Here is a 10,974-nt window from a genome sequence, read left to right on the forward strand (position 1 = left end):
ACGCCGGCTCCCTCGGCCAATAAAGCGAGATGAGCGCTGCAACCCGAGTTGGCCACGACTGGACCTAATGGTCAGGGGTCCCTTTACCTTTACTATGCTGCCCATCAACTTAAGTGTTCTAGACAGTTTGCGAACTTATTAAAAACAACAACCCAAACTTACTGGGATGGTCAGGATATACGCAGCTACTCGTTTTTTACTCTCCCGTCCCAAAACCTGCAGCAGTTGCTTAGGAGGCAGGCTGTTAAGGGGCCTGGCTTCGGTCAGTTCCCAGCTTTGGCTTTCAACTCAGTATTTTTATTCTCCATACTGCAGAGGGGAGGACTGAGGTGGAGAGGGGCTTGCCTATGGCTACATAGCGAGTTCATATTTTGGCAGCATGCATAATCGCCAACACTCCGCTGGCTGTTGCAGCTACCTACCTGCCCCATACATTCTTGTTGCAAGCATCCAGGCAGAGGGCCTTCTCGGTAGTGGCACCCCGCTCTGTGGAACGCGCTCCCATCAGATGTCAAGGAAATAAACAGCTATCTGACTTTTAGAAGACATCTGAAGGCTACCCTGTAGCGGGAATTTTTTTATGTCCAATGCTTTACAATTTTTAATGTGCTGTAAGCCACCCAGAAACCCAGCCAGATGGGTGTGGTATAAATATTACAATTATTATTATTTTAAAATTAAGTAATTTATTTTTGAAAACAGATTTATAGCACCTGTAAAATACAAAAGGTAGAGGGTTTTTGTCATTGCTACAATCCATAATTGCTGCATAAATCCTCATAAAAATGCTATAAATGCTTTGGCTGTTCTGTAAGCACACACAGAGTATTTAATCGTATTCATATGTCTGTTAAGTAACAGTCCCAAGAATATAAGTATGAACCAACCCCTATCCCATGCCTCCCTTGCATGCACCTTCCTCCTTTGATCTGCCAGGATTCAGAACTGGAGCCCTGCTTTCTAAAGATGGTGTGATGTCTATCTGTGCCATTCATCCTGTGACAGCTGTTGTTTCACATAGGCAGGGTACCACTGTGACATGATGTTGCAGATGCTGAGCAATGACGATGCACTTGTGATCCTGCACCTAATGACTTCTTATGCAATTAATATTTTGCTACTTTGGAAGGGCTGAAAACCCAGAACCTCACTCCCTACTACAGTGAAAGGAATGGAGAACCTCAAGCTCAGGGGGCTGAATATGGTTGCCCAACTCTCAGACCCCCTGCCTTAGCCATTCTCTCATATAGATGAAAACGAGCTGTATATTTCAGGACAATGCAAGCAAGACTATATGTACAATTATGAACAAAGAAATATCACACGGCAATATTCAAGAACATTCTTCTCAGGACATCACATACTGCGCTTTCAACACAAGAATATTGAAAGGGTGTCAAGCCTTGTTATTTGTGGGGATTTGTGTACTGCTACAGCCTGGGTGCCTGGCTTAGTTGTTGTCCGATTAGTGTTCAGCATCAAAGAACCCAAATCAAAGGTCACAGCAGAGACAGATGAAAGGAAGCCAAAAGCCTGTTTTTCAGCCTGTATTCAAACCAGGCTAGTCTCTCCCTCTTTTGTTCAAGTGAATGCTTCCATCTTCAGGACACATATTCTGCTTCCGTATGGAGTTCCTTCTTTTCAGCCAGATATGTGAAAGTTGCCTTTCCCCTTAGTCCATTGCTCTGTGCTTTTCATAGCAACAATTTCTGTGACAGAAGCAGTTCTGACTCTGTGTGGATGAACTGCAGAAAAGTTGGAAGGCTTCAGGTGCAACGGGATATCTTCCCTGAAAGGAGAGGGAAGATTACAGCAGGTTGGGAGCTGAACTTTACTATCATCATCATTATCATTATCATCATCATCAATCATCATCATCATCATCTTAACACCATACCCTTCCTTCAAAGAGTTCAGTGGTGTTTCTGCTGCCACCGTTCTACCCATGGCCGAGCTATGGTTTGGCTTAGCATTACATCCAAACCTATGCTTGTGTTTCCCCCAGACAAACCATCAGCAGTAAACCAGGAACAAACATTGTGGTTTGTCTGAAGTGAGGCAAACCATGAGCCTGGCTTTGGATGTGATGCTAAACCAAACCATGGCGTAGCTCTGGGTAGCGTGGCAGCAGCAGAATGAGAGAGGTACACTGCTACCACAATCCGTGATCCAGGAAACTGCACATTTGCTTGCTCGTTCAAGTCCATGGTTTGGCTTAGCTTTATATCTGGACTAGGTCTATACATTGGATGCTGTGGTCAATATTACCTCTTGTAAACAATGCAGCAGGTCATCAACACGTCAAACAGGAGTAACTTGAACAGCAAAATTCTGATAGCCAGAAGAAGTAAGATCTGTGAGCGGCTATACAGATCTTCAATGAACAATGACTCTTCTTGGGCTGCCACCACAAAAAGAAGAAAGAATAAGGCAGAGTAATATCCACAGAATAACTATATCCCCAGCCACTTTTGTGCTCTACCCCGCCCCACCCAATACTCTGGATCAGGGGTCAGCAACCTTTTTCAGCTGTGGGCCGGTCCACTGTCCCTCAGACCATGTGGTGGGCCAGACTATATTTTGAAGGGGAAAAATGAAAGCGAATTCCTATGCCCCACAAATAACCCAGAGATGCATTTTAAATAAAAGCACACATTCTACTCATGTAAAAACACACAGATTCCCAGACTGTCCATGGGCCGGAATGAGAAGGCAATTGGGCCGCATCTGGTTGCCTACCCCTGCTCTGGATACAGGCCTATGTTACCTATGTTATCTCTTAATTGCTGCCAAGCCCAGTAGGTGATCAAACTATCAGGAGAGACAGCAGTAATCTGATTGATAAGGTAAAGGTAAAGGGACCCCTGACCATTAGGTCCAGTCGTGACCGACTCTGGGGTTGCAGCGCTCATCTCGCTTTATTGGCTGAGGGAGCAAGCGTACAGCTTCTGGGTCATGTGGCCAGCATGGCAAACCAGAGCAGCACATGGAAATGCTGTTTACCTTCCCACCGGAGCGGTACCTATTTATCTACTTCCACCGGTGTGCTTTCAAACTGCTAGGTTGGCAGGAGCAGGGACAGAGCAACGGGAGCTCACCCTGTCGCAGGGATTCGAACCGCCAACCTTCTGATCGGCAAGTCCTAGGCTCTGTGGCACCTGCATCCCGATTGATAAGGTAGTTGCAGACACTTTAGAGTTTACACTTTTCATTATCAACTCTTAACAAGAGGATAGCAGATTTTGTAATTCTAACTCTCTCTTTTTCCTACTTCTACAAGCACTCAAAAGGTGACCAGCCCTTATATTAGCTCTGTCTTAGGTTTTGTTGTTCATCTTTGGGCGCAAGGTCCTGCCAAGTCTTTTATCCTCAATTTCTCATTCAGTTAACAAAAAATTGATTCCCAGGCGCACTTGCTTCCCAGGCGCATCATGTCCACAGAATGGAAGATGGCAGGATCCCCAAGGGTTTGCTCTATTGGGAGATGGCTTCAGGCACCAGGCCTGTTGGCAGAGCAGATCTGCACAACAAAGAAGTGATATGAAAGCTGGCAACACCAATCCCACCATGTGAGACTCCCTTGCAGACAACTACAGTACCTGGAGACACACAGGTTGTGCGTCCATAGCAGTGACCATAGAAGAAATGACTACTGGGAGAGTGCACAGAGAACAACCAGATCTGCATCTGCACAACCGAGTGCCTTCATCTGCCCCAGCTGCAACAAAACATGTCTTTTCTGTATCGGTCTCTACAGCCACAGCAGGCGCTGTAACCTTACAACAGGCGCACTCTTCCATTGTCCCCCGAGACAGATGGATGCCAACCAATGCTTCGGGAGTGGGTTGGAGGGCATGGGCAACACTATGCCAAAGACCCCCTGACCTCTGGCACCGACCCTATAGGTGTGGATAGAATTGCAGCTGTGGCCTTCCTTTGTAATCTGCTTCATTCATAATAGTTCAAATTGTGTTCTATGAGGATATTTGAATCTGGAATTTAGTTGTTCGTCATGGCACAAGGGTCCAAACACTAGCCTTGTATACTTACAACAGCTTTGTCTGAATTCCTGCCCCCAAAACACCAGGTTCGGAACTGAGCTCTTAGTATAACTGAGATTGGAAGGAGAATGCATTGTTGTTCTTACCTTCTTGCTTTTCACTCAGGCAGAGATCTCCCATATTTTCTTCTGTAAGACAAAATTATGACTTAGAGAAGACATTGCAAGGGAAAGATTGGTAGCATGCCTGCCTTGGTTGTGTTATATAAGTTTCCAGGTTATTAATTTACTGATTTGAAGCGCCTGGAATTTGTGCATAAATGTCTTTATTGATCGATTGTATTAGGACACATCAGTTTGAAGGAGAGAGTTCATTGGCAAAAAGGCAAGATTTAAGTGTAACAGGATAACGGTAATTTACCATGGATAAATTAGGTTGAGTTCCAATGCATGCTTACCTGGGAGTCAGTCTCATTGAACTCAATGGGACTTCTAATTAGACATGCATAGGGTTGCACTGTTAATTTATGAAGTCTTAAAAGTACATCTGGGGGACGCGGGTGGCGCTGTGGGTTAAACCACAGAGCCTAGGACTTGCCGATCAGAAGGTCGGCGGTTCGAATCCCCACAACGGGGTGAGCTCCCGTTGCTCGGTCCCTGCTCCTGCCAACCTATCAGTTTGAAAGCACATCAAAGTACAAGTAGATAAATAGGTACCGCTCTGGCGGGAAGGTAAACGGCGTTTTCATGCGCTGCTCTGGTTCGCCAGAAGCGGCTTAGTCATGCTGGCCACATGACCCTGAAGCTGTACGACAGCTCCCTTGGCCAATAAAGCGAGATGAGCGCCGCAACCCCAGAGTCGGTCACGACTGGACCTAATGGTCAGGGGTCCCTTTACCTTTACTAAAAGTACATCTACTGTCCATACTCCCATCATGAATACCTGAGAGTTGAAGGGAGGTGGTGCTCCATGTCTTTGAAGTTTTGTTTGGTGTGACGTAGCAAGCGACTGTACTCCATGATCCAAATTCTTTGGTGCTGATGGAGAGTTGAGAGATGCTGCTGAAAGTTCCATCGTCTTCCCTAGAAATCCCATAGGTAAAAGACTCCAGCATGCTCCCATTTTCATTGGAAAACCGAATGACCCCCAGTGCTTCCTCAGAGAGATCGTTCACCAGACAAATTACCAGGGTCTTCCTTTCACCGTTTACTATCACATGGAGCGGCGGTGCCAGTGTTGCGTTTAAGCTCCAAGATAAGCTACCTGCTGAGAGTTTATTATAAACGTGCATGAGCAAAACTACTTGATCGGAGAGCTACTGGTTTTTATGTACACAAATTATGCAGATAATGTTTTTTTGGGTTCTTTCTTGGTGGAGCCTCGCTTGGTTTTTACTTCATTTGAGCTGTCTTTCATAAAAACAGGGATTCTTCCCATCCCACGGTTTCTGTCCAATTCAATGAATGATCAAGGAGTCAGAGCAACTCCCATAGGCAGAAAGGGTCATCCTGGCAGGTGAACTTGTGGCAATGATTCCCCTGCACCCCACTCTGCAAAACTCTTGCTGCTTACTTGCCAAGGCCCAAAGGTTGTATAAGACACTTCTGAAAAGTTTCCAAGCAAACAGCTCTGCCAGGCAGCTCTGCCTCTGGTTTGCATGTTTGGTTTTATAACATTTTATAACATTTGCATGTTTGGTTTTATAACATTCCCTCCTGCTGGGACAAACTCTGCTTCCTGCCCACCCCCACCCCCATATTCTGGTTTTGCAGGCTAAAGGATGCAAAATTAAGGTACTACACATTCTATTGTAATGATTAGCAAGGTGGTGCAGCAATAAAACTGCTACTGCATTTGCGAAGCTATGCAGGGTCCAGTATGGTTTCAAATTGGATGGGGGACGGTGTACATTGCAAGGAGTTATACCCTTGGGATCACTTCCAACTCTGCAGTCCTATAATTAATTTTGAGTGCACAATTTTGGTCAAATATAATTTGTTTTGTTTCTGTTTGGACTCTAAACTTTAGTGCAGACTTTAGGCCCCTGTGGGACAATTTTAAAATTCCAGATCCCAAGTTCTTTTATTTCATTCTGTTTTTTTAAAAACTCGTATAACATCAGGCAGATGGACTCCCCCTGCCTTCTGAATGATACTTGTCACACTGACCCCCAACAAGCAAGCAAATAAGCTATGGTGTTTTACTCACAGGTCAGAAGTTGGAGTGCTGCGCTGGTCAGGAGGTGCTGGAACGTAAGGTGGAGAGCTGGAGACATCTTGTGAGAATGAGCAGCTACACAAACAGAGTGTGCGCTAAACTAGCAGGCAATGTGCTCAACCTACCTCTCTTCCGCTCTGACCTCAGTACTCCTTTCCCGCAGCTAACGGTTGCACAGCTGCTCCCTGGTAAACAACGGAGGTATTTTGGTTGATTTTTTAAAGCACACTTTTGGATTATTTTAGCTGTGTGACTGGCTTATGTGAGTACCACCAGTACTTGACATAACAATTGCAGCGTCCTGTGGTACTCCGAAAGCTTGCACATTTATTTGAGAGACTTATCTCCTACTAGAGAAAGCACTGAATAGGGCAGCAGGTCCAGAACGCACCCAAAAATCTCAGAGCCAAGGAAGGCACAAAATTTATTCCAGGATGCAAAATTTATTGGTGTGAGCTGCTTTCCTTCCACACCATCCCCCGTTTGGGTCAACCCATTGGATTGTAGTGCTATCAGACCCTCCAAGTGTCCCTATTTTCCAGGGACAGCCCCGGATTTAAAGAAGCCGCTCCGGTTTCTGATTTTATACTGAAACGTTACAGGGGTCAGCAAACTTTTTCAGCAGGAGGCCGGTCCACTGTCCCCCAGACCTTGTGCGGAGCCAGACTATATATTTTGGGGGGGGGGGCGTGAAAGAATTCCTATGCCCCACGAATAAACCAGAGATGCATTTTAAATAAAAGGACACATTCTGATTGGGCCAGATCCGGCCCCTAGGCCTTAGTTTGCCTACCCATGCGTTAGGACGTCCCTATTTTCATCGGAGAAATGTGGGAGGGTATGGGGAGGGTAGGTGATCCCAGACCCAAGGAGATAAGTGACTGTACAAACTTTAGAAGACATCTGAAGGCAGCTCTGTATAGGGAAGGTTTTTAAAAAACGTTTAATGGGTGGGGTATAAAGAATAAAACCATTATGATGATGGAATAGGAAGTCCGTATTTTCATCCGAGAAATGTTGGAAGGTATGGGGTTATGCGTACGCTAAATAGACCCACTGAAATCAGCAGCCAAGCCTAAGTTGGGCACATTGATTTCAATGGGTCTACTCTGCACATGAAAAAAAACCACCCTTTTGTATTTGTTTGTTTGTTTATCCAGTCTGCAGGTGCTGCATATGCAGATTCAACCCCTTCCCCGATTGAAAAGCTCGGCTGGCCGACTTAAATTTCGCTTGTGCGGGATTCATGGACTATTAACTGGGGAGGGAATGAAGTGAGTTAGGCGCAGCAGCCCTGTTTTCCTCCTAGGCCTCCTCCCCCGGCGACAGATCGCTCTTGGTACGGCCCCGCCTCCCCCTCGCTGCCCTGGTGGTTCTTTCCATGACGTCCGCCGGGAGTGGAGCAGCCCGGCTGCGGGGATTCGGCTTGCAAAGGGTAAGGGCGAGGGGGGCTCTTAGGGGGGGCTCCGCCTCTCGGCTACCCTCGGCGATTGGGGGGGGGGGAGGCACCGGGCCTGTGTAAGGGGCTGGCACGTGGGCGCTGCCTCCCTGCAGAGTAGGCCGGTTGGGACCGGTGGGGCGCTTACCTCCGTGTAAACGGGGAGAGAGGGTCGGGGCTGAGCCCTTTATAGGCTCTGGGGTTTAACCCACCCACCCAAAAAAGAGAAAGAGGCTGTAGTTTGTCAAGCCACAGGGAGCTGCTCTTTCTAAAATAAAGAGATTTAGCAGGAATCGTGAAAGGGTTCATTTCCTCACCCAAATTTCACTACAGTATATCGCTGTGTAATTTATTAAATTTGTATCCCGCCCTCCACCCGAAGATCACAGGGCATTGCCCACAACATAAAAGTACAATTCGCTTTTAGTTTATCCTCTTGATACCCGAGCTTTGAAGTACGTGTAACTACTTCCACTTGCCCACGCCCGTCCTTTCCTGCCCCTGTTCGGTCTCCGATTTTTTTTAAAAAAATAATTTTTATTAACTGGCCAATCACATCAAATTAAATCACATCACATAAATTCCGAATTACAAAGCCAAATTTTGAATTTTGTTCGGTCTCCGATTTTAAGCCCCCTTCCAGGTTTTCTGCAGCTGAGGGGAACAGAGAGGTTGAAAAGCCCTTTTTGGCTTGTGGTATACTGAAATGCATGAAAAAGGGGAATGCCACCCAGACCGGGGGCTGTGGCTGGAGACCGCTTGGAGGGTACAGGAAACCAGGTGCCTGTTCCTGGCAAAAGCATAGAAAGAGCAATTAAAAACCAATTAAGCATAAATAGAATTAAAACTGTGTGTGTGTGTGTGTGTGTGTGTATGCGTGCATATAAAATAAAATAAAATAATGCACAGCACAGCACCAGTACTTTAATTAAACGTAGTCAGTTCCACCTACAGGTGGAAGGACAACAAAAAAGGAGCCAGAATAGCTTCTCTAGGGAGGGATTTCCAAAGACCAAGCTACCAAGAAGGCCCGTATTTATTTAAATAAGCAGATAAGAGTTTCCTTATTTATTTAAAAAAGAAAATTCATATTTCATTTCTAAAAGAAAATATAGATAAAATATTCCACACTTTTAACATCTATTTATGCACCTCAGGCAGCTAACGAAGTGGTAGCAAACAAAAATGATGTTAATATTATAAAGATTATGAATTGAGACAAGGTCCAGACGTTGTGGTCCAGACATTGTGGACCACAGCTACTCGCGGCGAAGCCTAATTTAGTCGCTTATAAGAATTGAAAAGGAACCTGACCTGGAGCTTGAATTGCCCTCTCTTTAATTTGGAAAATGTCTCTTTTCAGGTGTGCTTCCTTTTCTCTGATACCAAAGTGAACACTGAACATTAGACAGCTGGTTCTTGCAGCTGGGCATCAGGTATCCATCCACCAAACCATGGAATCCGCAGCAGCAGGGACAGCAAGCTCACTTCCCAGTACTGTGGAGGATAGGAAGGAAGAGCTTCAAGAGTGCCCAGCTGACCAGCCTCAGAGTCTAGATACTTCTGTGTCTTTCTCTGAGATCTTCCGCCTGGTCCAGGCTGGGCAAGACATTCCCGGGCTGCAGAAGCTAAATATCACCCCAACAAATGGGAGGCCTACACCATCTCAAATGGCCCGAAGACCCAAACCTTGGGAGAACAACCCATCGTGACTAGAAAGCCCTATTGTCTTACTTCCACACCAGAAAGAAGCAATACTTACCAAGCCTGATGGATTTGCGAATTTAAAAGAGCTGTGTGTGTACACCTTTTTTGGGTTTGCATGGTCATAGATCTTGAGGACAAGAGGCTATTGCATTGAATTAGTTCTGCAAATTATAATTAAATGTGTCCTTTACTAAAGTGTGCTTTGAAGGCTGCCAGTCCTTTATTTAAAATTACAATAACGTGAAAGAACCCAAAAAATGCTTCTGCACACAAGCAATCCAAAGATTGCACCCAGAAATGTGGAATTCTGCAGTTTGCATAATTATGAAAACAAAGCAAATTTGTATATTATCTTATTTCGTATAATGCATTGTCCTTTTGCTAGTCTGGGAAGAGGCAAGGACACTGAAATACCCACCTTGCCTTTCTGACTTTTTGAAGCTTCACCAATCACCCATGCATTTTCAAGAATACAATTGCAGTTGTGCAGTTCATATTATTTTAAATGAAAGCAATTTTCCTGTAGCCAGAAAAGGAGAATCCAATTAATGATGCCTACTTTGGGTCTCACTTGTTGGCATGCGCTATATAGCAAGGGCCTGTTTTTTAGAGAGGTCAGAAGCAGCTTAAACCCAAAATGGAAAGGGAGTGCAGAAAAATAAGAGCCCCTCAACTTTCTGCTCCAGGCAATCGCTGTCTGACACCTCTAAGCCACAAAGCTGGCCTCCAGCTGGCAGTGAGCTAAGCAAAGGATGCACCTGAGTAACGGACGCACTGCAGTTTAACCAAGAGCACAAAAGGCAATTCATGGAAGTGCACCTGCGGCTGAGGCTGCGTTAGGAAATAGCTACTTGTAAAATTCCCACCATTAGGATGGGTGCAAAGAGACAGCGGTTTTGGGGTGTATACGAGACTTGGGCATGGGCATGCAAGCAGAGCTGTGCATCTCTCTTATCCATAAACAGGCATGTTATCGACCTGCAGGATCCTTGCCAGTATGGCTCCAGCCACCCAGTGTCATGGTTAGAGGGCAAATTTTGTCCTCACTCTTAAAACACTGTTTCCCCAAGTGTGGGACTTGTCTTTATGGGACAAGTACCGTATTTTTTGCACTATAGGACGCACTTTTCCCCCTCCAAAAATGAAGGGGAAATGTGTGCGCATCCTATGGGGCGAATGCAGGCTTTCGCTGAAGCCTGGAGAGCGAGAGCGGTCTGTGCGCACCGACCCCTCTTGCTCTCCAGGCTTCAGGAAGCTATCCGCAAGCCTAGGGAGCCTGGCAGAAACTCCCGCGGGCTCCCAAGGCTTGCGGACAGCAGCCTGCATCCCAAAGCCTGGGGTGCACTGAGCAGTGCGCCCCGGGTTTTGGGCAGATATCCACAAGCCTGGGGAAACCGGCGGGAGTTCCTGCCGGGCTCCCAAGGCTTGCAGATAGCAGCCTGTTCTGGGGGCTGGGGTCGGGGGAAGCTCGGGCTTTCCCCGCCCCCAGCCCCGTGCCTGGGGGGGGGAATAAAATATTTTTTCTTTATTCCCCCCCCCAAACTAGGTGCACCCTATAGGGTAACTCCGTGTGGGAGGAAGGCATGCACTTGGGACACCACTGTGATATTT

General features: G+C 46.2%; 1 protein-coding gene and 1 long non-coding RNA gene across 5 annotated transcripts; one reads left to right on the forward strand and one right to left on the reverse strand.

The window, feature by feature from the left end:
- Positions 1–716: 716 nt before the first annotated feature.
- On the reverse strand, positions 717–6,340 carry PTCRA (pre T cell antigen receptor alpha). Of its 3 annotated transcripts, none has more exons than XM_083605592.1 (5): positions 6,210–6,340; positions 4,944–5,267; positions 4,148–4,189; positions 2,269–2,401; positions 717–1,789 (listed from the first exon to the last, which is right to left on the reverse strand). In XM_083605592.1, exons 1-5 carry the CDS (start codon positions 6,274–6,276, stop codon positions 1,642–1,644), a joined length of 714 nt encoding a protein of 237 aa, XP_083461718.1. In that variant the 5' UTR covers positions 6,277–6,340; the 3' UTR covers positions 717–1,641. The 3 variants fall into 3 exon arrangements, with proteins under 3 accessions (XP_083461718.1, XP_083461719.1, XP_083461720.1); XM_083605593.1 differs by having other exon boundaries at positions 4,944–5,264; positions 6,210–6,330; XM_083605594.1 differs by having other exon boundaries at positions 4,944–5,260; positions 6,206–6,301.
- On the forward strand, positions 6,229–9,719 carry LOC310758802. 2 transcript variants are annotated; one of them, XR_014545928.1, is made up of 3 exons: positions 6,229–6,308; positions 7,528–7,653; positions 9,020–9,719. It is a non-coding gene; the product is annotated as an uncharacterized lncRNA (long non-coding RNA). The 2 variants fall into 2 exon arrangements; XR_014545929.1 differs by lacking the exon at positions 6,229–6,308 and having other exon boundaries at positions 7,244–7,653.
- Positions 9,720–10,974: the final 1,255 nt, after the last annotated feature.

This window comes from Podarcis filfolensis (genome assembly GCF_964270895.1).
Source record: "Podarcis filfolensis genome assembly, chromosome: 3".
Classification (NCBI taxonomy): domain Eukaryota; kingdom Metazoa; phylum Chordata; class Lepidosauria; order Squamata; family Lacertidae; genus Podarcis; species Podarcis filfolensis.